At 57.6% G+C, this 22,550-nt stretch overlaps 7 protein-coding genes across 7 annotated transcripts; 2 read left to right on the top strand and 5 right to left on the bottom strand.

Annotated features, from left to right (window-relative positions):
- Nucleotides 1-214: 214 nt before the first annotated feature.
- On the bottom strand, nucleotides 215-3,683 carry BXZ73DRAFT_79294 (cytochrome P450; the record flags this gene model as incomplete). Its single annotated transcript, XM_048023054.1, has 15 exons — nucleotides 215-296; nucleotides 361-426; nucleotides 561-689; nucleotides 754-1,025; nucleotides 1,078-1,091; nucleotides 1,155-1,231; nucleotides 1,252-1,280; nucleotides 1,350-1,620; nucleotides 1,677-1,865; nucleotides 1,920-2,052; nucleotides 2,116-2,253; nucleotides 2,487-2,517; nucleotides 2,607-2,689; nucleotides 3,021-3,147; nucleotides 3,525-3,683. The coding sequence occupies 15 exons, from the start codon at nucleotides 3,681-3,683 to the stop codon at nucleotides 215-217; spliced, it is 1,800 nt and encodes a 599-aa protein (XP_047875622.1).
- A 233-nt stretch (nucleotides 3,684-3,916) lies between these two features.
- On the top strand, nucleotides 3,917-5,998 carry BXZ73DRAFT_103620 (cytochrome P450; the record flags this gene model as incomplete). The annotated part of the gene is made up of 10 exons (XM_048015636.1): nucleotides 3,917-4,154; nucleotides 4,211-4,340; nucleotides 4,397-4,585; nucleotides 4,635-4,890; nucleotides 4,946-5,084; nucleotides 5,144-5,157; nucleotides 5,212-5,483; nucleotides 5,543-5,671; nucleotides 5,729-5,872; nucleotides 5,935-5,998. The coding sequence occupies 10 exons, from the start codon at nucleotides 3,917-3,919 to the stop codon at nucleotides 5,996-5,998; spliced, it is 1,575 nt and encodes a 524-aa protein (XP_047875621.1).
- A 1,747-nt stretch (nucleotides 5,999-7,745) lies between these two features.
- BXZ73DRAFT_91314 (efflux transporter) lies at nucleotides 7,746-9,894 on the bottom strand (the record flags this gene model as incomplete). The annotated part of the gene is made up of 10 exons (XM_048025932.1): nucleotides 7,746-7,861; nucleotides 7,933-8,301; nucleotides 8,360-8,495; nucleotides 8,548-8,774; nucleotides 8,858-8,931; nucleotides 8,982-9,089; nucleotides 9,138-9,336; nucleotides 9,393-9,507; nucleotides 9,564-9,671; nucleotides 9,736-9,894. 10 exons carry the CDS (start codon nucleotides 9,892-9,894, stop codon nucleotides 7,746-7,748), a joined length of 1,611 nt encoding a protein of 536 aa, XP_047875620.1.
- Nucleotides 9,895-11,077: 1,183 nt separating this feature from the next.
- BXZ73DRAFT_103618 (uncharacterized protein) lies at nucleotides 11,078-12,439 on the bottom strand (the record flags this gene model as incomplete). The annotated part of the gene is made up of 2 exons (XM_048015635.1): nucleotides 11,078-11,621; nucleotides 11,679-12,439. The coding sequence occupies 2 exons, from the start codon at nucleotides 12,437-12,439 to the stop codon at nucleotides 11,078-11,080; spliced, it is 1,305 nt and encodes a 434-aa protein (XP_047875619.1).
- Nucleotides 12,440-15,769: 3,330 nt separating this feature from the next.
- Nucleotides 15,770-18,094, bottom strand: BXZ73DRAFT_103617 (uncharacterized protein; the record flags this gene model as incomplete). Its single annotated transcript, XM_048015634.1, has 20 exons — nucleotides 15,770-15,814; nucleotides 15,953-16,084; nucleotides 16,140-16,284; nucleotides 16,345-16,369; nucleotides 16,468-16,553; nucleotides 16,623-16,682; nucleotides 16,754-16,857; nucleotides 16,928-16,973; nucleotides 17,023-17,038; nucleotides 17,101-17,112; nucleotides 17,167-17,191; nucleotides 17,251-17,285; nucleotides 17,341-17,366; nucleotides 17,424-17,449; nucleotides 17,507-17,524; nucleotides 17,582-17,591; nucleotides 17,654-17,752; nucleotides 17,807-17,820; nucleotides 17,878-17,956; nucleotides 18,006-18,094. The coding sequence occupies 20 exons, from the start codon at nucleotides 18,092-18,094 to the stop codon at nucleotides 15,770-15,772; spliced, it is 1,092 nt and encodes a 363-aa protein (XP_047875618.1).
- Nucleotides 18,095-18,915: 821 nt separating this feature from the next.
- On the top strand, nucleotides 18,916-19,588 carry BXZ73DRAFT_91313 (uncharacterized protein; the record flags this gene model as incomplete). The annotated part of the gene is made up of 4 exons (XM_048025931.1): nucleotides 18,916-19,086; nucleotides 19,175-19,297; nucleotides 19,354-19,479; nucleotides 19,511-19,588. The coding sequence occupies 4 exons, from the start codon at nucleotides 18,916-18,918 to the stop codon at nucleotides 19,586-19,588; spliced, it is 498 nt and encodes a 165-aa protein (XP_047875617.1).
- Nucleotides 19,589-21,250: 1,662 nt separating this feature from the next.
- On the bottom strand, nucleotides 21,251-22,132 carry BXZ73DRAFT_103615 (uncharacterized protein; the record flags this gene model as incomplete). The annotated part of the gene is made up of 2 exons (XM_048015633.1): nucleotides 21,251-21,440; nucleotides 21,498-22,132. The coding sequence occupies 2 exons, from the start codon at nucleotides 22,130-22,132 to the stop codon at nucleotides 21,251-21,253; spliced, it is 825 nt and encodes a 274-aa protein (XP_047875616.1).
- Between the last annotated feature and the right edge of the window lie 418 nt (nucleotides 22,133-22,550).

Genomic DNA, 22,550 nt, shown 5'->3' with positions numbered 1-22,550 from the left:
ACTGCTTTGCCCATATCTCGAGTACTATTGATGGTCCCCAAAACGTACGCCGATTCAGCGAGATGGTATCGCCGTCTTCACAGGCATCTGCGGATGTTTACGAGGGAGGACAGTTCATCAAAGACGAAACGGTGATTGTCGAGGGGCATTGCATGCACATTTCATGGTTCGCGTCTACTGGCAAGCAGCTCCTCGAGGCAGGTGTCCGTCCGACCTATGTCGCGCACTCTTGCCGGACGAAGGCCGCGACACTGTCCGAACGTGGCCTGACAACACACCGACTGTCCTTGAAGAAACTACGCAGTCGGTGGCTAGTCAGTCGCCATTCGCAATCGATACCCAAGTGATACGGAGACCTACACGAGAAGCCCTTCAGTGAGCTCAGGGTCGAATGGGATCGGCTTGCCGTCGGCATCAAGCGGCCGGCTGATTACGAAGTTCTGAAGCACAGACGCGATGTAGATGAACGCAGTGGCGTCCACGAAATGGCGACCGGACAGATCCTGAAGGGTCGCGCAAACAGTCAGAGGTACACGCGATGACTGAGATTCGAGACGTACCGTCGTCCGAGTCCAAAGGCGACGGCGGTCAAGTCTTTGACGGCCGGGTCAAGCTTGCCGTCCTTCATAAAGCGTTCTGGCTTGAAAGTCTCAGGGTCCTCAAAAACAGCAGGATCATGCAGGATTGCCCTTCGCGTCGTCAACGAATGAGCAAGGCTCTCCACGGTCATGTATCATCTAACAAATCACGTACCACGCGTTCACATTCACAGCCGTGCCCTTTGGGATAAAATACCCCTCGAACTCGTCGTCTTCCGAGGTCGCGTGTGCCAGCCCGGGCGGGATCGAAACGTGCCAACGAGTGATTTCCTTGATAACCGCGTTCACGTACGGCAACGCTTGCCTATCTGAAAAGTCGGGCAGTCGCCCCCGGCCGATGACGGCATCGATTTCCGCTTGTGCCCGTTCTTGTGCCTCTGGATGTGCGGCCATGGCAACGAAGAAAGCGTTCAATAGTCCATATGTCTGCCAATGACCTCGTGAGTGCCATTCACCCCCTCGAAAGCAGGCGCCTCACGGTGTCGAATCCAGCTGTTCGGCCATATTGGGATGTGAGAAATCAGTGATTCATGTACGCGTCGCTGCCCTGCGTACCTGCATATACCACTGCTGCGACGCTCTTATAAAGTTCTTCGAGCTCTGGGACGTCTTCCGGCGCAGCGGTAGCGATGCTCTCAACGAGCTCGCTCACGGTGCTCGCGGTTTTCCGTGGCCATCTTCCTGAATTACCATGGAACAGAATGACCAATGTGAGCCAATCCCCCGTATTAGGGTGCTTAGAACGCTTACAATCATCCTGCGAGCGTCTTCCCAAGCCACATCTCGCATCTTCTTGGAACACATCCGGAATTCCTCGAGCTGACGCAAAATTCCCGTTCCCGGAAGCGGCAGCCACGCGGGCACACGCCCAAGCGCAGGGAACGCCTGTAAGACGGCCGCCGCGGCGCTGGCGAGGAACTGCGGCGCCTCAGTCGCGCGATCGGCGTTGAATATGTACTTATCTCCAGTCGGAGCGGGCAATATGCCGTATGTCGACTCGATGATCGTCGAGGCCAGAGCACTATGAACGCCGAAGGTGAGGTCGTGCGTCGAACAACATGCGAGCCATGCACGTACTAGCGAACGTGTTCGATAAAGTTTTCTGGACCGTCGAGGAGCCGCAGCAGGAGGCGACGCGCTCCCTCGCGCTGGGCGGGTTGGTATTTGGCGACCGCGCCGGGATGGAACTCTTGCCAGACCATTCGTCGCTGCTGACGCCAGCCTGCGCCTCTCGGCAGGAACGCCATATTCCATTCCCATCCGATCCTTCAGTAAAATAAGCACTTCAGCAGAAACTGCGCATGTAGTGGGATTGCTTACAACTTGACCGTGCTCATGTCAACCCTGGAGGAGTAGATTGCTGAGCGTTTCTCGAATAGTTCGGTCGCCGTCGCCAGATCGTCAACGACCAATAGGGATTGTCCAAACACGTTCAGATAAATGAGCTTCGAGCCTGTGTGTGGTAGTCGTCACAGGAATATGCATGCTGAGAAAAGCCGAGTGTATGCCTCCTCACTGTACTTCTGGGATAGTTCATGGTAATGCGACACGGCGTTGGATGTCAAGGAAGTTGCCAAGGAAAGGGAGAGGTCCAGGTCCAGGGGGACAGCTAGTGCCACCAGAGTGAACACCCGGTGGGCGTCGAAGGCGTCGACTGCGATGCCAGCGGAGGAGGAGGATTATTGTCAAAATGGCAAACAATGCAGCCGGATTATTGAAGAGGCCCATTGCGGAGATGGCGCCTCACGGAGGAGGTTTGGGCGAGCAGAGTGACCCCAAGAAAGGTGACACATGGAAACAGGCGGGAGGCGGGAACTATAGTAGGCCTGGGTGGGCCTGCAGGAGTTAGAACGCGGACTCGCCTCCGTGACGGTGATACACACGTACAAGCCTCCAAAATGATATCCCCGGTGGTGTTCTATAATGGACGGCGTCTTCACGGCGCGTCCTACTCAGGATCCCCAATCAGCCGTGCCCCGCCGTGAAGACAAAGGCACCCAGTCTCACCCAGTGCACCTGAAGGGCAGCGAAGGCATTCGTGGACCGATCGGCGCCAAATGCGAGAGATCTTATCTTCTTGGCATAATAATCTAATCTATCGCCTCGGTCAGCCAGTCAAGCGCCCACCTGTTCCACTGCGCTCGGGTTGTTCTCACATGTCACATCTTTTCTCTTTATTCAAAACCCATCCGCGCTTTCCAGGATCAACCCACCGTCATTTAACTTCAATCACTCGATACTGTAGCGGGTTCCGTTCAAGGCGGTACATTGGGCAATTCGCCGTCGACATCCCGAACGCATCACTGCGTAGGCATGGGACTCCCAAGACATTTACAGATACACAGCATACATCACCAGCTCCACTCACCGTGGAACACGGGCATTTCGAACTCTACAGCACCCGCTAGTGCTCCTACGTACATCGTTCGGCGTGTCGCTCTATGTCTATCATAGCGACATCATGGCCGTCATGGGATCCTTTCGCCGGCTGCGGCCAGTTCACGGTTCCAGCAGGTACCTCTTCCGCGTCCCAATTCTTCTGTGGAAACTGTCCAAGCTAATCACAGTGTAAAAGTGACCATCGGGATCCTGCACCGCTCTCGCAGCGACCGTAGTCGCCGACTACTCGTTTTCCGCCCACGCCACCGGGCGCAAACTGATGATGGTCTCAAGCTATTACGACTACACATGGCTTGGACAACAACATTGGCTCTGGCGGATATGAGCCCGCATTCCAGAACGTTCGCTCAAAGGCTGCGGCTGTGGCGGACAGCTCTCCTGCGATGCTACGACTGCGAAGCGATGCTTCACTCCAGTCAGCGCGGAAGAAACCACTTCCGGCATGCGCGCGCCGGTAAGCACAAGTGCTGCAATAGTCGGATCTGTCCACTCTGACTTTGATTCTCCCAGAGACTGGGCGCATACCTCAAGGATGCGCTCGTACTTGTGGCGAATGGGCAGTGTTTCGAGAGAGCTTCCCGGTGAACAGCGAACAGTGAGAGTTCCCACAATCTGTGAACCCCAGACACTTCTAGATTCTGAAGTCGTGTCTCGGTCGGTGCGCGGTTTAGTCGGGTCGGACATCTCTCATAAAGCGCTGATAGGGAACTCAGCAACATCTCATCCAAGGGCGCCTTGAGCCGCAGCTTTAGAGGCACAGTTCTTGAACGGAACGCCGGTCGATTAAGTTGGAATCCCATTGGTTTGCACCCCGCATCCCGTGAAACGCACGTTATTCAGACAATAAAAGCCCCACTGTCTTTCCGCCAGATATTCACGAGACGCTGTCCCCTTCAACTCACTTCTCACTTTCCACCATGGCAGGCGCACCCCTCACTCTCATCGCCTTCCAGGCTATTGCAACGTCAGTCGCCATTGCACTTGGGACCTCCATCCTCGCTACTCTTTTTCTGCGCCTCCTTTCTTCCCAGAAACATCGCAAGCGCCAACCCTCGTTCCCGCCTGGACCACCCGGCGTCCCTGTCATAGGCAACCTCTGGGATATGCCTTCGGTTCGCCCTTGGGAGGGTCTCCGAGAACTCAACGGCCAGTACGGTGAGTCCCGGGGCGCCCTTCGATGGACTCACCTTTCTGATCACACTCGATCAAAGGCGACGTCATGGGCATGCGAATCCTCGGCCAGTCCATCGTCATTCTCGGTAGTGCCGGTGCGATTACTCAATATCTGGATCGCAACTCCACGAAGACATCTAGCCGACCGTACATACCCACCGTTGAGCTGTACGATCTGTTGCCTCACATTTTGGGCTTCCTGACTCATTCGATGTTCTCCACAGTCTCGGGCAGACGAATGGATTTTCCTTGATGCCCTACGGGTCAGAATGGCGAACCTGCAGGCGCGCATTCTGGCAGCACTTCAACCCCAAGGCGGTACCCAAGTACACGGCAGCGATCCAGTCGTCTGTACGGGTGGTCTTGCACAAGCTTCTCAACGCCCCGGAGCGCTGGGAGCAGCACCTCTCAGAGTAATTGCTCGTCCCTCCCATGCTTAGGTTGCATGCTGACGCCCCGCAGCTCCGTCTCCGCCACGCTCGTGAAGGTCGTGTATGACCTTGACGTCAAGGACGAGAACGATGAGGTACTCAAGGCCATCGAGCTTGGACTGGAAGGAGGACGGGAGGCGCTGATCCCAGGGCGATTCCTCGTCGACAGCCTGCCCTTCCTTCGGTTCTTGCCGTCTTTCTTCCCCTCCCAGCGTCACTTCGCTCGGCTCAGTGACCAGAGGAGCCACATGTTCGACCTCCCGTACGCTCTGCACAAGGCTGCTGCGGTCAGTACCTCGACTCGCCATACCCTGTGATGCCACAAGCTCACGCACTCGTCAGTCGCGCAACGAAGCCGGAGATTGCATCATGACGGACATCATATCGAGCATCGCAGGTGACACCGAAGACGCGCAATACAGCGCCAAGTCCGCAGAGGCGTACAAGGTAGCCAAGGCCGTGCTCTCGACCACGTTTGCCGGTACGTACTACCCCCTCAAAACCCCCATCACGTTCGCCCGCTGACGATCGATGGTGCAGCGGGATTGGACACGGTGAGCTAATTCACGGCACTGCCGCGATCTATCCTCTCTGAACGACGTGCGCAGGGCAACTCTATCCTCAAGACGTTCTTCTTGGCGATGTCCCTGAACCCGGACGTCCAAGCCCGCGCTCACTCCGAACTCGACGCGGCAGTGGGCCGCGATCGGCTTCCAGACCTCGAGGATCGCGAGGCGCTCCCGTACCTGAGCGCCATTTTCCTCGAGACGCTGCGCTGGATGCCCGCAGCCCCGCTTGGGCTCGTGCATTGCACCGATGAGGACGACACCTTCGGTGAATATTTCGTGCCCGCTAATACCACGATCATCCCCAATATTTGGTGCGCGCATAACGGCCCCGAACTCACCGAGTTCTTCGAGTTGACGATGTGCGTTCCAGGGCATGCATGCACGACCCGGACGCGTACGACCGGCCGGGAGCCTTCATGCCCGAAAGGTTTCTCCGTGACGGGAAGCTGAACCCCGCCGTCCGGAACCCGTTCGACTTCGTCTTCGGCTTCGGTCGACGGTGGGCGATGTCCTCCTCGTGGCGCCGTCCGTCGCGCACTCACGTCGTTCCGCGCAGGGTCTGTCCCGGAAGGCACTACGGGGACGCGATGCTCTTCCTGCACATGGCGTGCGTTCTCCACGTGTTCCGCATTCAGCCGTCCGTCGACAAAGACGGGGCTCCGATCGTCGTCGAGCCGAAGATGTTCAACTCCTTTGTCTCGTGAGTCGCGCTGTTTCTCCGCCGCCAGATGCCCAGGCTGATTCTGGGCCCATACGTCTCAGGTGGCCCGAGGACTGTCGCTGCACGGTCGTCCCCAGGACGAGCGAGCTGTCCGCGTTGATCTAAGCTCGAGCTTGGCGGCACGCGGTGGAATGGAAGCGGCGGGAGGTGAGGTGGGGGTACATTAGGGCGGTGTCATAGCCTCCGGTTTGGACTACTGCTGTTCCTGAAATGGATTAAATGTGTACATGTAGGATTCGAATCGCGTGCTTGCCGCGAGGACCCATCGGAAGGTCTCGTTTAGAAGGACGCGCTGTGGGGTGCCGTGTTCACTTCTACAAGGGTTCCAGGTACCCCCAACATGAAAGGCACAGTAATACACAGGGACGTAGGCGTACGTACTAGACCAAGCTAGCCCGCACTTGTTCGTGCATTTACCGTCTTGGCGGACCCGAGTGAGCAACCTGCAGCAACGAACGTCTGAAATTCTTTCAAGGGACCCTCTCCGAGGCTCCGCCGTTCACACCTCAAAACTTAATAGACCCGTGAGGTGCCGGGACTGCGACCCTGAGGCCTTAGGAGGCCTGGATGATCGAAGGACCCAGACACCTGCGCGGTTTCCCGGCAACGTCGCATAAGCGGACGACGCTCACCCCCGGCCGGAGCATCTTCGTACTGACACCCCACCCCATCGCTTCCTCCACGCCACCTCCGCAAGACAGCTGAGCGTCGGAGCAGCGGCGGACGCGCCGATGATACGTCCCAGCTCGTACGTAGTGGGATTGGAAGAGCATACCCCCGCGGGCTCGGCGATAGACTTTAAGCTACTTACCCGGGCGGCGGCACTGTTTCAACGCATGCGGAGGAAGCGGTACCAGCAGTGGCGGCAAGCCCAGACTCGAGAGGGCCCGAGAGCGGCCGGACGTACTGTAATTCCTTCACACCACCGATATAGTCCCGGTTCGGTGACCTGCACAAATCTGCCTTTGTTCGTGGGGCATGGGCCGACTTCGTGCCGCGAACGCTGTGCCCCATGTGTCTCCGTGCGCCTTATAATCTTCGCGGAACAGCATGCGGGTGACAAGTTATGGCAGTTGCTCCAAGTTGTACGTGTGGCAGGGAAGTAGCCAGGCCTAGTCTCCGTGTTGCCGGTCGTCCGCCAGCGGGATAAACTGGGGGTGCACAAACCCTACTTCTAAGAAACAGGCATGGAGACAGAATCACCGCAGCAGAGCCGGCGGTGGCAGTGAATTGCAGAGCAAGCGATGTGACCAGGACCCAGAACCGTGGGTCCAACAAGCGCGGCCAGCGGCGCAGCCCACGTGGTGAGCCAAACGAGCCCGACCTAAGATACTGAACGCCCGAGCCCTGGAGTTGCGAGCGCTGGCTTCGGGGTGGCCGCGCGACATACGTGCGCAAGTGCTACGGTAATGTCAGAGAATGGATGCTGAGAAGGGAACAGAACCGCTTCTCCACCGCCGAAGGTGTCATCGCAGCCAAGGTGGAGCGAGCGGCGGTCTGACATTCCTTGGTGATGTATAGCCCGCCAGCACAAATTCAGTGCTGTGACGGGCGGTCCGCCAAGTACACGGAAAAAACGACTCAACAGGGCTACTAAGACCTAAAATGCTCAATGAGGTGGATGCAACTGCGGACGAGTACTGTTACAGGTACGATGAGTCTGATCAAGGTATGAATCCGATGATAGGAATGTACAACAGCCGGACCTCAAGCAACTGTGCATCGGACCATGTTATGAACAAACACGCAAACCTTCTATCAACGCGGGCACCGAGCCCCGCCCGCACCAGGGTAGAGCGCGGAGAACTTGCCGCCTCACCCTGCACGTCACATTGACGTACGTTCGAGGCGGTCACGAGTGTTCGTGGTACGTCTGGCCGCTCTGCGTCTCCGCGTCGACCGCCTTCTTCTCCTGCGCGTGGCCCACCGCCCCGATGCCGCGGAGGAACACGACAGCGAGCACAGAGCCTATCGCCGCCGCCAAATTAATCAGCACCGTCCTGCACGGCATCCACACCACGACCGTGAACCTCACGCACCTGCGAACCCAAACGCCACCCCGGCCCAGAACGCGCTCTTGAACGCCGCGAGCTGCGCGGGGGAGCCCGGGGCGGCGTCCGCGCCGAGCTCGGCCTCCTTCGTGGCGAGGGTGGAGTTGAAGACCGCGGCGGAGATCGCGAGCCCGAACGAGGTCGCGAGCTGGACGACGGTGTTGAAGACCGCGCCGCCGACGGACTGCTCGTGCGGGAGGCAGGACTTGGCGACGAGGAGCGCGCCGCTCGCGAATACGAAGTCCGCGCCGAACACGCAAATTGCCACGGCCGGGAAGCCGAACGCCCAGTACGTCACGTTGGGGTCGATGAGCGCGAAGAGCAGGGAGGCGCAAGCAGTGAGAGTCATGCCGAACCCTGCGTGGGGCGGGTGAGAGCCTGCGGCGTACGAGACGGCGCAGAGGGGACAACGTACCGATGAGGACCACGATCGGGACCCGACCGACAACGAAGGCGATGATGACATTGCAGAGCACCCCGACGATGAACATTGGGATTAGATGGACCACCGTCAGGATGGGTGAGAACCCCTTGTATTCTTGGTAGTATAGCTGTAGGGAAGACAGTCGGCTGACTTCCAAACGCAGCAACTGAGCTACTGACCTGCTGGTAGAACGTAAAGAGCGTGAAGTTACACCACCCGAGGAACGTAATGGTAAACAGCGCAGCGAGCTTCCCCCGTGTGAAGATTGACAACGGCATCAGCGGTGGCGGCGTCCATGACCGGTTGCGCGGCCCCCCTGGCTCTTCGTGAATCTTCTCAAGGAAGCGCTCCCATGCAATGAAGCCTCCGACGAAGACGACTCCGAGAATGAGGAGGGCGATGATGTCTGCAGCAGAGGTCAGATGGCACAGTCAAGTGGTTATAATGACAGCAGCGTGCATGATGTCTTCCATCCGTCTGGTGCTGTACTCCCGTCGCTCAGGACGAAGACAATAAAAGTGAGGCCGACAGTGATTAGGAAGGCGCCGATCCAATCTAGACGGCTACAAAGCCAGTTGAGTGTATGGAATCACCGACGCGAAACGTAACATACCGGTCCTCGGAGTAATAGGGCTCATCAGCGTCGAAGGAGTACCAGGCGCCGACGCAGCAGAGGAAGCTGAGCCCGGTAAGCAAAAAGAACGTCGACCTCCACGTCTCGCTGTGCACAATGAGCTGTGTCCCGAGAGTAGTGGAGCTGGTGACGTACGCAGTTAGCTCGGTGAGAATACCGCCGATAGTGTTCCCCATGGCTCCCCCAACAGGAGCGCCCGCGGAAAAGGTGGCAAAGGCGATGGACCGGAGATGGGATGGTGGGAAGGTGTGGGCGAGGATACCAACGGCCGCAGGGATCGCAGCCGCAGGACCGATTCCCTGAAGCGCTCGGAGTATGTCGATGGTGATCTCATCTAGCAAGCCCAACGGTCATGAGGGGAAACGAGGAGCAGAAAGGCCATGTGCCGACCTTTCGCGAAGCCACAGCCGAGCCCGAATATGCCCATCCAGGCACATCCGAGCACGAATGCGCGCTTACGACCATACAGGTCGGCGGCACGGCCGAGGAAGAGAAGCAGACAGCCCTTCCGGCCAGCAGCATGAGCGCGAGAGAAAAAGCTAGCACTATAAGCGCACTCACCGAGGTGAGTGCGAACGCATTGACCATCCACTGAAGCCTGGCCTCGGCAATGTTGAGCTGTTTGCCGATAGTGGGGAGCGCGATAGACACCGCGGTCGAGTTCCCAATCTGGATGTCGGACGCGAGTAAGAGAAGAGAGATAGGACATGGATGTGTTGGACAGGTGACGCACGGTGATGATCTGGGCAAGAGTAGCGGTGCCGATGAGGATGGCATTCTTGAGCATTGGGCGTGACATGTGGGGGTCCGCCTTCTCGCTGACGACAACGGAGAGGACGGAGTCGTTGGGCGGCCCGCCCTTGGGCTGGACGTGGGATGAGCTACGCTTCATATTGGGTGCAGATGTGGTGCAAGCGAGGTCAATGGGCGAGAGCGGAGCAGGCAGCAGCGAAACCAGAGACAAGGGGGCCGAACGAGCACAGTGGGCAGAATGCAGCAGCGCAGATATAGAACGCTGTGCGGCGTCTTAAGCCTTCAGAGAGCCGGGGCAGCGCTGAAGACGCGATGGCGCCTTGGTGCCACGCCGACGCGTGCGATTTATGTCCTCCGCTTGGAGCGCAAAGCGTGAAAGGGCGGTCAGAGTGTACTCGCGCACCGCAAGCGCTGCGCCGTCATGTGCGGCCCGAGGGCGCCGCTCCTTCTTCCGCGGTCGCACGACCTACGGAATGTAATCAGCGCCTTGCCCCAGCGTCGCTCGCGTGTCCCGGATGCGCACCTGTGATATATGATAGCTGCCACTTGGGCCACTAAGCGGCCGTACGCGGTGTTTGAACGAATGAGAAGCGCAAGTGCCGAGCGAGCAACTCGTATATCCGCGCTGACCACAAAGGAAATATTGAAAGGAATTTCACCCCATGCCGAGAGCCAGTTGGCCGCATTCCCAGAGCTGGGTATACTGAACTATGACCCTGGGAGGGACAACAGGCTGTGAGACTTGCACAGGTTGCGTGAGGCTGTTCATCTCCACTTGCCATGTCAGATGTTTGACTCTTGTCAGAGTTCGACCTCCTGGGTAGGATTTTACACCGAACAAGCCTATTGTTTTGATGCACGGAGCAATCGACAAGCGCGGGATGCAGGAGAACACACCATAAGAGAAACCTTTGATGGTTGGATGGTCGTCCTAGGCAGAGGGAGCTATGTGATCCACCCCCTTCAAAATCAGTATTTCCTGGTCGTACTTTCGATTGTGGGTTGCGCGTTGCTGGGTGGGGAATGCAGGAACCAAGCTCGACGTGGACGCGTCCGATCTTGCGACAAGATCTTACAGCCATGACGGTGGGCGTGGAATGAGGGAGAAGACAGATAAAAACGCATATATTGCAGTTGTTGTATAGGTGGAAGGTGGCCATGGGGAGAGACAAAGGAAGAGAGCTGAGATGCGTGGACGACGCGAAACGAAGGCAACGCCGCACAGTGCGCCAGCCGGATCCCGGCCCGCATCTCGGCTGAGTCGATTTCGCTGACTCCTTGCCATGACGCGGTCACCTGACCTGCACCGCGAGCCGCGATGATCACCTTAGCTTCTCCTCCCGCCCCGACGCCGTCTCCCGTTCGGGCCAAATCTCCCGCATCCTCCTGCGGAGGAACTTCAGATGGAACTCCGTCGGGAATCTCAACGCGTCCGCCGTCTCCACCCGCACTCGCAGGTCCTCCACCTCCTCCTCAAGCCCCACCAGCATCCACTCCGCGGCCCTCGACCGGTTCTGCCCGAGCTCGCAGTACGCGTCCAGCTCCTTCAGCCGCGCGACGGCATCCCACTCGCGCAGTCCCCAAAACGCCTTTCCGCTGAGTTCCTCCTGGTCCTGCTCGCCGAGGTCGCAGACGAGATGCAGCGCGTAGCCGAGCTGCGGGATCCCTCTTCGGACGCGCTCGATCTCGGACCGGACACTCGCGAGGCCGTCCGCATGTGGCCGGAAGAACGCGCGCGCGGCGGCGAGCGCGGCAGCCTTGGGGCTCGCTGCAGCGAGGGAAAGCACCTGGGACCAGCCCGACGGCGGCGGGAAGGCAGCGGCGCGCGCGATTTCGTCGAGCGCGTGGTCGATGCTCCCCGTCATGCTGGGAGAAGGAATGGTGAGTACTGAGCGGCGGAGCATGAAGGAGGCAAGCGCGTACTAGGCGGCGGTACTGTCGAGCTTCTTCGCCACCCGCTGGAGGCCCGCCGACAACATATGCGTGCCGCCAAAGAAGTCGTCCAGTGCGCCTAAGATAAGGGCCCGGTTTTGTAGCGCGCTCGCCCCCCTGATGCGACCCTTGATGTCAGCCCCGGCGAGCTCTGCTATCGCGAGGTGCATCCTCCCGAACGCAGAATCGGCCGCGGGTTTGTAGTCGGGGCTCGGGGTGCACGTGGGCTCGACAACCGGGAGAGAACACAGAGCAGCCGGAACATAGATCGCGAGCGGGTCGGTGGTGTCGGTGGTGGTGATAAGAATTCCTTGCATTGCACGCGGCGCAACGAGCGGCAGCGCGAAGAGGATGCACGCGAGAGCGAAGAGCGCGACGAAGCCGGACCAGAGGGGGCCGATGGCGTCACGGGCACGGCCAGACCGACGCAAATGCGGAGCGCGCTTGGTGGTAAACCCGCGCGCGGTGACGTCGGGCTTCACCATCGGGGAAGAGCGCATTCGCAGAGGGTTGTATGGTACAGACGGAGGATCCATGGAGGTCTTCTGCTCGTCTTCGAGTTCGAATTCGTGTTGCGCATGGGGTTCGAAAGACGGATCTACCTTCATGGCAGGGCCTGCGTCGGGGAGATCTTCCCAGTCTGTGCCCGCCTCGGAGTCGAGGTCAGTGGTGTTCTGAACCTGATGGGACGTTAGGTTGGTGAATAGGCGATGATGAAAAGAAGACAAACGCGCCTTGTTGTCGATAAGCATGGTAAAAAGACACGTCGCTGGTGGGAAAATAGTTGTGAGGGAGCAACTTGAGCTTGAGGAGCACTGCAGCGGGCTCGCTATATAATTCAGCGAGTTCTTTGTCTTCGCTATCGTCTCGTGGCAAACAACCCGTGGAAGCCTCGCGAATATGGGTTATTCCTGACAATCTCTGTTGTCGCACGCGTTCCGCGAGGCTTCACGGCGTTGGACAAACGTCAACGTGAGAACACGTGGCATATTCGTGGGCGTACACACCATACATGGCATAGACAAAGAACTCTTTCCCATTTAATCTGAAGGGGGTACTCGCTAGAGTCGACGCGGTGTACCTTTGTGCCAGCCGATACAAGTTCTCGACCGCACGGTGCTCCTCGAAGCTCTTTATATTCCGGCAATGATGGCAATGAGATCATGTCCGCATCCCTTGAGTCCGTGCAGGTCCTTCATCTTCTCGCAAGGCTGTTCACTGCTGGAACGATCACGCTGCCTAGCGCAATGGATGCTTGTAGAGTGGCGGCGGCGCCGGCGAGGATTTGCGGCTGTCCGATGATTTGCGTGTTGGTCTGACAAAGATATGTTTGAACAAAACCTCGGCATGCTGCCGAACACCTCACAATCAAGCTCTTGCGAAGCGACGTATCCACATGCTACAGCAAATTTTCCAGTCAGCTATGAATGGGCATTATATGACGCACCTTGGACCTTGGTACTTCAACGTGGTGGCGGCACAACCAAAGAACGCCATCAAAGCTGGCGGAAAGATCTTATCTCGTCCCCTTATCGTTGGATCTAATCTACCAAGCTCAGCTGGCAGCAACACAACTAAGCGCCCATTCCCAAGCCTCAAATTTCAAACATGCTCTCCCATGGATCCGGAACTGGCATATGTGCGAGTGGTAAGCGGGGATAACGGACTCCGCGACGTGCTCCTCCTGCCAAATATCTCCTTTTTTGCAGTTTCTCTCATCAATACAAACGTTCCTCCATAACAGAGAGTTTTGTTACCGCAGCAAGGCTTCAATCCTTCCTGGCAAGTCATTCCAGCTGCCGTACCCGTCAAGTGCAGATTAAGGCATGCTCTGTTGTATTCGAGGCTACCCGTTCCGGTTCCGGAAAGTGCGTACTCTCAACCTGTTGCCTCCCAAGGAGGGAAATCGACTCTCTCTGCGGATAGGAATGTCACTCTCAGTAATCTTTTGACTCCCGAGGTTTCCCATGTGCCTTCACCGACACGGCCGCCTCGCCCATGACCTAGCTCTACCCCCACCCCATGCTTTTCCCGTCCCCTCGTACTTCCTCACCACCGCCTAGTCTTCCCTCACTCCTAATGAGCGGCGGAATCTGCAGGGCCCTCCTCGACGACATAGTGACCCCTTGTTCCTCGTTCAATTCGATTGGAAGCGACTATTGCCCCCCGCACCACCGGGAGTACGAGCAACACACGCATGGGTACAAAGTGCTCTCCGCGGAAGCCGCTGCGTTGAATTCCCTCGTCGACATCTCTCGGCTCTGTAAAGGCGGCCAGGGACACCCTAGCGCGGCTGGATGCGTGGCAGGAGAGGACGCAGTGCGAAGTCGACGCGTGGAGACTTCACCACAACAGGTTCTTTTCATTCCCGAATCCAGGTGCGTAGTCGTGTGAGGATAAGCATGCAGACGTTTGCACTGATACTCTCGCACGCATGCAGGGAAGGCGGGGCATGAGCGTTGGATCGCTGGTCTTCAGCAGGACGTCACAGAAGCCGAGCGCCTCATCGACGAAACCATAGAGACGCACACCGGGCTGGTTGTAGCCAGAATAGCAGAGAGGCTCCGCAAGATAAACGGTGAAAGGGAGTTACAGCGACTGAAGGACGAACAGCGACGGAAAGACGAACCACGACGGAAGGACGAACTGCGACGGAGAGACGTACAGGGACGGAAGATGATGCTAGAAGCGCAAAAGGAGAGAGAGGAGCAGGCGCAACAGCGCGCTCGTGTAGAGGAATGGAAACGCAGGAAGGACGCGGCGCTGGCGGAGGAGAACTTGGCAGAAGAGTACCACCGGGCAACGACAGAGAATTTCAGGCACATACGCGACGGCTTGAAGCTCAAGGATATGAAGGACCGGGAGGACCGCGCGAGCTCGACGCCGATGCAAGCAACGACACTGCCGAGTCCAACAGTGGTAGCACCGAATGATGCGCATACGCCAACAGCTGACGCTCGTTCGTGTCAGGTACCTGGAACTCTGGAGAAGGAGAAGGAACTGCCTCTGGAATCCAAGAAAATCCGGCGCCCGTTCGCTGTCCTCGTGGGTTTGAGTGTGAGTGCAACTTTCTCTGTCAAAAGTGAGATAATATATTGAACTCCGTCACAGAAAATGGTCCAACGAGGACTGCACAGAGTTCAGGGAACAGTGCGCACGTGATAAGTCTTCGCAAGGTCGTCTTACCATTACCAGAACGAGGCATCATGATAGCATTCGATGACATCTTGCACGTGAAGTTCCCAAGCCCGTATACAAGGGGTATGTTCCCGAGTCAAAGTTGCGTCTGGTCGACGTCCTGGCCACGCGCGCGCGTTTGAAAGTTCAGCTGCTCGGTAAAATTCACCGTCGTGGTCCTGCCGCGCACGGTAGGCAGAGGGTCCTTGCATCTCGACTTATCCGGGTAGGTGATATCCTTGAGTGTGGTAGAGGCCGAGAGCAGACGGCAGGCCGCGTACACCGCTGCCGAAGCCCGACTCCATGACAATGATCGAAAAAGCGTTGCTGCTCCCCTGAAAACTTGTGGCCAGAAGTTCCCCTGTGCCTGCGTCCTACGATCATGTTCGGGCGCAGGCCGACGCATCCAGCGCACAATAATGAAGTGGTCACCACAGGGCAGTATTGTGGGCGCTAAAATGCAGGCCCGACCCGAACGGCCCGACAATTCTGCCTGCACCGCAAAGCGCGAACTTCGAAGTGCGAGGATAAAATGCAAGTGAATTATCTTTGCGGAAGGGGATCTAAACGAGCGTAAAGTAAGTATACATCTACAACCGTCCGGCGGAGGATAACGCGCATGTTCTTACAGGCCACTACCAAAACGTACAAGCGCCCTAATGGCGCGGTCATCCGTCCATGTCTCTCCCCCTCTTCCTTTTCCGTAAAATTTCCTGGGTCATGGGAGCGGGAAGCAGCAGGTATACTGGGTACAGATAGATATAGAAGCGGCGATGGGGCGGGAGCGGGAGAACAGAAGGTGCGGGCTCACAGAGAAGCGGGAGAACATCACGAACCGCGTCCCACCATCTCCGCGGCACATTCGCCGTCTGTGCTCACCGTCCGCCGCCATGGGCGGCCGTCGACTAGACGATCGACTCCGGCTTCGCGTCGCTGTCTTCGTTTTCAGGCTGTCAGGAGTGAGAACGTCAATCGGCGTGGGCGATCGCGTTTGTGCAATCACGATCGCACGGCCCGAGAGCGACCACCGAAGCGAAACGATTTCCGTCAGACTTTTGTGCCACACGTCCGATCAAGACCGTACGCACCTTCTGAGACAGGCCAGGTCCCCCGCGCCCACTGCTGTGCGGGACGTGCGAGTATGGCCCGGTGTAGTCATAGACGTCCATCGTCGTCGTACCGCTCGTGTGCAGCGCTAAGTTATGCGCGAACTGTAATGGCTGCGTGATCGCGCCGTCAGATCCTTGTATAGACGCATGGGAAAGGGGAACTCACAGCGTGCCGGTCGGCAGAGTAGCCGGAGCTGTTGAGTCCCGGGGGCCCACCCGGCGCCGCGGAGAAGCGGGACGGGTGGGGGGGCGGTGTCTGCTCAAGCTCGGTCTCCATCGCTATCTTTCGAAGTGACATGCGCGCGTTAAGGCTGCGAGATACCGTGAGCACATCCTAACATCCAGAAAAGAAAAAGAAAAAGCATACGCACGTTGCAAGCATCGAATTCGCGTACACTGCGCACGGCGGATCACCGGGGCATAAAGGGCGGGCATGTGAGTGAGGATAGCCGAGGGAGAAGCGAAGCCATGCACCCCGGACAGTAACTGCGTACCTTTAGATAGGATGTTGTGAAACGCGATCCAGATCAGCGTGTTCGGTAAGCCGACTTTGGTGACAAGAGTGAGGACTTGCACGATCCTGGGGTCCCGCGAGAAGTTGATCAGCTTTCCTTGAATGAGGATTGGATGCGTGTGGGCGAGTACTTACGCTGCGATCGCTGCCCTGTTGACGAGGAAAACGATGATGCGGTTGAGCATCACGTTGGTTCTACATAGCGCAAAAAGATAGCCACTGTGTCAGGGCTTGGCGTGCAAACAAGCAATCGAGGAGGAACGCACTTGTGCCGGACCATCTGCTTGTCACTCCAGAGGTACCAACACAGAACCACAGTAATCGCAACGTCGACGATCATGCCGAGCACCCAGTTGACGGCAAGTGGTCGCTGTTGACGATCGCAGAGTAGGTCAACGTTCTTCTCAGACTAGAAAACGATTCTAACTGTAGGTACTTACAGTAACAGAAGGTCGATCTGTGTCTGTCCACTTGGTGTCATGTACACTACAAGAATTTGATTAATAGAACAGTCTACGCGAGAAAAGGCACTCACACTCTTGCGAAGATGGCTGGATGGTACGTCATTAGGTCAGCATTGGCCATACAATGCAAAGTGAACGCCGAGGCGCACCAATAATCATCACTGTGCGCACAGCCATCAGTGATCAACATTCAAGTGAGGAGAATGGAAGCTCACCCCATGATGCCACGGCAAGGACACCCTGAGCAGGTACGACGTCAGATGGGGCAGATCGACTGCGCAACGGCTGTGTGCACTTACAAGGATAGCTGGGATCCACCACCAATGCGGACGAACTGTTGCAATTAAACATCAGCGGGAGAGCGGGTCTCCAAACGGCGGAAATCTCACGGTGCCACATGCGAGTGATGAAAAACCTGCATAAGCGCGTGTTAGCGAACGAGAGCTTTGGCCCTGCTATGACGTTGACTCACAGTTGTACGACTAACACGACTGTGTACTGAACGTATGAGGCCCGGTGAGCGTGTAGAGTTCATAGTAACGCGATGTGGCTCACCGTAAGCAGCAATTCAATCTACGCAGATGATCGTCATATGAGCCGAACGTTCAAAAATACGTAAGATAAACTGACTTGAGCCGACCTATAGCGTGAGAGTACAGAATCAGCTCGAGACATATCGGAGGTCGCACATGCCACACGTACAAAACTTCCGTCTCCAGTGCTGGTGGATTGTTGTAATTGAGAATAAGATAATAGTAAACCATGTGGGTGTCCAGGATGACGGTGACCCCATCCATGCCGCTACATAGAAGGAATGTCGGCCATTAAGCGTTAAGGCGACAATGGAGGACTCACGTCGTGATGCCCACCTGAGAGATTCCGAGGAGTCAGTAAGTGTCGGCAAGGGCGGCGAGAGAAGCACGTACAGCAGCTTTAAGCCATCTTGAGTCCTGGGGGAACTTCCCAAAGTAGTATAGTGCTTGCAGGACAGTAAACCCGTACAGTCTGCAGGGGCGGTCAGTCGAAATCGGTACACAGGGAGTAAAGGGCGTACACTGCAGTGCCGACTGTAGAGACGAGCATGACACCGTAGGACGTGCCTAGGTCGCCACCGTTGCCGGCGGACAGGAAGGGGGAGGACATGGTGCTGAGAGTGGAGGTACGAAGGGGAGCCGGGGGTGTTATGTATGTACAGAGTGCGCCTGGGCGGCGGCGGAGTGGCGGGACCACATATAGCAATATTGGTGGCCGGAAACCTCGACTGTTCCCATAGGACGGATCGGTGGCAGTCTTCGTTACTGCTGTGCCTCTTCAGATCGGCTTGCGGTATCTGCGTAGCGCCTCGGTCATCCACACCATGTGGCCTTCGTGAGCCTAGAAGATAGGAACAAGCTACGAGAGGGAAAGTTCAGGACCGGAGCTTGACCCCGTCAGCGTGCGACGAACCATGCATACCACATACGTAACGTCCCAGATGCTGGCTGCAGGCACTGTTCACCGTCAGAACTACGACAGGGCCGTATGATCAATGTCTAGCCGCTGGCAGGAGAAACACGACATTTAGCATTCGCATGGCGAGGCTTGGTGGTGGGGAAGGGGAAGACAAGAGCTGCACAACCCACCACGAGCGTTGCAGGAATTCAAGAGGTGCAGGTGGAAAAACAACGGACGAACAGGCGCACAACGCGACATGTGCCTGGCCCGCTGCCTACAAGGGGAGCTAGCCCCCGTTGTCCGGGTCCGAGTCGCCGTCGCCCTCGTGAGCAGCAATGAGCAGAGAGAGAATATTAGGCGGCATGGTGGCGGCGAGCCAGGGCGAGCCACCGCCGGATACGTATAGCCGCCTATGACGCCCGTTCAATGTGCTTCTCCTCGACGACCACGACGGTGACCACAGCTAGCAGCCGTCTCTTGATCGCACTGATACGCGCACCTGCGGCGTTCCTTCGACATCCTTCCTAGCCATGTCTTCCCCTTCAACACCGGTTCCAACCAGCGGGTACGCTTCTCCTGCCCCCTCCTCCTCCACGACCCCTGCCCCGCCCAGTAAACCTAACGCGCCCCCAAAACCGAAACCGGTCAATGTGTTTTCTAACGACGGGTCTTTCCTAGAACGCTTTCAGCGACTCAAGAAGGTGCGCTACTCCTTCTTGCTTGCCCATGTGCAGCGGCGACGTGGTCACCCGAGGAAAGGCGGAACTAATTTTGTGTGTCATGCTGCAGGAGGAGGATGAGAAGAAAAAGCAAGAGGATGTCATCACAAAGTGCGTTTCAAACCCTTGTTGTGTGGCCATGGATCTCATCTGCTCTCGTCATCGCAGGAAACGGGAGTTTGACAGCCGTTTCGTGAGTGCTCCGCATACACCGTGCTTCTCGCGTCTCATCGTCCCTGCTCTGTTCAGAAAAACCGGGGCAAGCGCCGTTCTCCTGATACCTCGAGCCCAGCACCTGCCACAGAGAGCCCTACGCCCGCGAAGAAGGCCAAGGTGGAGGAACCCCTCAGTGCGCCATTCTCTTCAGCCACCGTGGTCTCACCGCTAACACTCACCCACAGACCAGTATCAGAAAGAGCTACAGAACTACGCCGATCGCAGCCTGAAGGACAGCGGGATTGGTGTCCGACCGCTCGTCAAGTAGTGGTATCCCCATCGCTTGTGAGGAGTCCTTGGGGTTCACTGAGGTCCGTGTACGTGTACCAGTGTTGCTTTTCATTTAGGATTGAGAAATCAAGCCGCCGTTGATGAACTTTCCCCATGGATGATCGATGTCTCCTTTTGCCTCTGCCTCTGCCTCACACCGGCGCGCCGCTGCATCTTCATGTAGCATCCCGAGCTGTCCAGTTGACATGTTGACATGTTCGCGGATCATTGTCAGCTCGGTGCTATCACCACGGAGCAGCTGTTCTCAGTCAACTAGTCCTCAGTGGGAACCGTCCCGCCGCGGCCACCCCCCTTTCTCACCTAGCGTACTTTCGTCTACAAATCGCAAGCCGTTCTGTGTCCCGGACATTGTTTCAGCCAGCTGACTTCTATCCGCGAACCTAGTGGTAACGCCGCATCATTGCCTCTGTTACTCTTCTTCGGTCTCCGGTCGGACATTCCGCCAACGCACTTCGCGCTCCCTGAGCGTGGGGACTTGTGGGGCGTACCGACGCTACGAGTCCTCTTGATTGTCCTGCGGAGGCTGCCAAGAATTGCCCCTGTAGGTGCACAGAACCTCCTCGACGGCCACCGATAATTCGGACGCGGGGGTCATGTTGTCGCGCTCACCACTGGTAGGGAAACGGAGCAAATCGAGCCCTGATTCGGCGTTACCCGCCCCCGTCCTTCTCTGCCCAGTGATTTTGATGATGCCACACTGCGGAACATGATCCCGCTGCGCACTTGCTGCACACCGTTGAAACGCGTCGCGCGAGCCTCTGCTCTCACTCCCGTTTGCTGTCGGGGCCTCGTGCAACCGCCTCGCACAAATCTGCTTACCTCTCCCGGGCGGTCCGGCCCGGACTTCGGCACAAGGAGCACGACCGCAGCACGAACTGCCGGAACGGAGGCCGAGCAACACGTCTGTCCAAGGCCGTCTCGTCCGACGCTGAGAGCTTCGAACCAGTGCCTCCACTTTGCCGATGCCTCCTCTGATTTTCCGAACCGCAGATATCAAGACTGGTTGGCGTCACTTTCCCTTCTTCCCTTCTGACCGGCCTGTTGACTGCGATGGCCGCAGGCGACGCGCCCTTCGCATCGCTCGTCTCAGAGGTAGTCTGGGAGTGTGCCCCTACCCCGCCGGCCTTCTCGCCTTCTCCCATCGCCAATCTCGTGATTACATCCCCCTCTCGAGCTTATGTAGGTTCACTCTTCAACCTCGCTGCGACCAGCAGAATCCGCGCAACGGGTGTCCTTCCCTTCGCGGTGATGGCGCGAGGCTGTGGGCGCAACGGATAGCCTCCGCAGGATGTGAGCGAGCAGCTTGGCCTCGGTCCAGAGTATCCACCTCAAGTGTGGGAAGAGGAGACGGAAGCAGGTAAATGTGGCAGTCAAGCCGAACGATGCATGTGCCTGTCAAGGATGGGATTGACACGGGCACCGGGACCTACGAGGAGGCTATCCGAGACGGCTCTGGTCTAACACTGTCGCGTTCATGATATATACAAGAGAGCCGCATGTCAGTAGTAGTAGGCGCAATATCGAGCTGGAGCCGGATATCGCGGTGATCAATGAGTCCGTCGAGGCGAAAAGCATACATGGGAATACCCACCCAAAAAGTCCTGTCCAGGAACTGCTCTTTCTTGAAACCGCCGCTGGTCTAGTCGCGGACTTGCACAACCACATTTCGCCGCATCTCCTTCACGTCGTCCCACCCAGGATACTTGAACCCCACGACGAGCTTTCCCACAAACCCCCTGTCTTGAAGTTTGCTTTTGAACTCTACCACGACCTTTGTGGCCTGTTTTGTGGCGAGCGGCACCAGCAGCGCATCGCTCGATGCCGTGAGCCTGACCAGACATCCAGCCGTCAAGCACCAAGGCATTTCAACACGCCGAGAGACTTACTTGCAAGAGTTCGAGCGCGCTGTGACCGTTTGCATAACCAACCCGGCTACCTTCGGGACGATAGTCACGATTATCTGCTTTCCTCTCCTGGCCTGGGCGGCTGTGACGACACCAAAGTCCACAGCACCCCGATGAGAGACCGTCAGAACGCCGTCGACGATGCCCCTCTCCTCGAGCTCCGCCTTGTAGAGCGCGATCTGCTTGAATATGGTGTGCTTCTTGGTACTGGGATGACCATCGCTCGATTCGTCTGACTCTAAGAACCTCTTGCACGTTAAACAGTACGCCTCGTCGTGGAACTCGGGGTTGCGGGGATGGACGAGCGGGTGATCTTCGCGGCTCGCGAGGTGCGCGTTCCAGGAGCGTATGCCGAAGACGCTTACGTCGCACTCCTCGCAGTGGAGCTCGATGACGTCGGAGTTGTCGGGCCGGCTGGTCCTGCGTAGATGGCCTGCGGAGGTCTTGTGGGACTTCAAGATGCCTCCGTTGACGCATAGCACTCCGCACGGCTCGCAAAGGGACTTGACGTTGTGGGAGAGAGGACAATAACGGCGGTCGGAGCATTTGCCATTGAATAACAGGGAAGGGCAGTACTTCCTGAGGTGAAACCCGAAGTCACGACCGTGTGGTGGCATCGGTGAAAAAGGATGTGGAGTAACGGTGAACGTTTTAACGAGGCAGTGAGGTCGAGGGAATGGACGTGCACTGTACCCAGCTGATAGTGATGGAGGCACGATTTAACGTTTTAACGCTTGTGTGCTGCGGTAGGTGCTGCAGGTTTGGAAGCGATGTCACCTGCTTCCCTATCTCTCCCACCACTGGTTGCCCCGCCCTTCGTGCCGCGGTCCAGTCGCCTCCGCGCTCCACTCGTACGGCCTCATGCTCGCGTGTACCCGCTTCCTTCTGAACTGCGCGAGCGAGAGACGGGAGGGAGAGAGGTGGGAACGGTCGCTGAGGCTAGCCAACGGAACGGCTGGCGTGCATCGTGCACCCCCCAGTGTCCATCGTGGACAGCCCAGTGCGAGTTCGCAAGCACCAATTTCACTCTATACA

This window comes from Epithele typhae (assembly GCF_022376455.1).
Source record: "Epithele typhae strain CBS 203.58 chromosome Unknown BXZ73scaffold_42, whole genome shotgun sequence".
Classification (NCBI taxonomy): domain Eukaryota; kingdom Fungi; phylum Basidiomycota; class Agaricomycetes; order Polyporales; family Epitheliaceae; genus Epithele; species Epithele typhae.
Note: the sequence above shows the minus strand (reverse complement) of the source record. Positions and strands in the feature narration are given on the sequence as shown.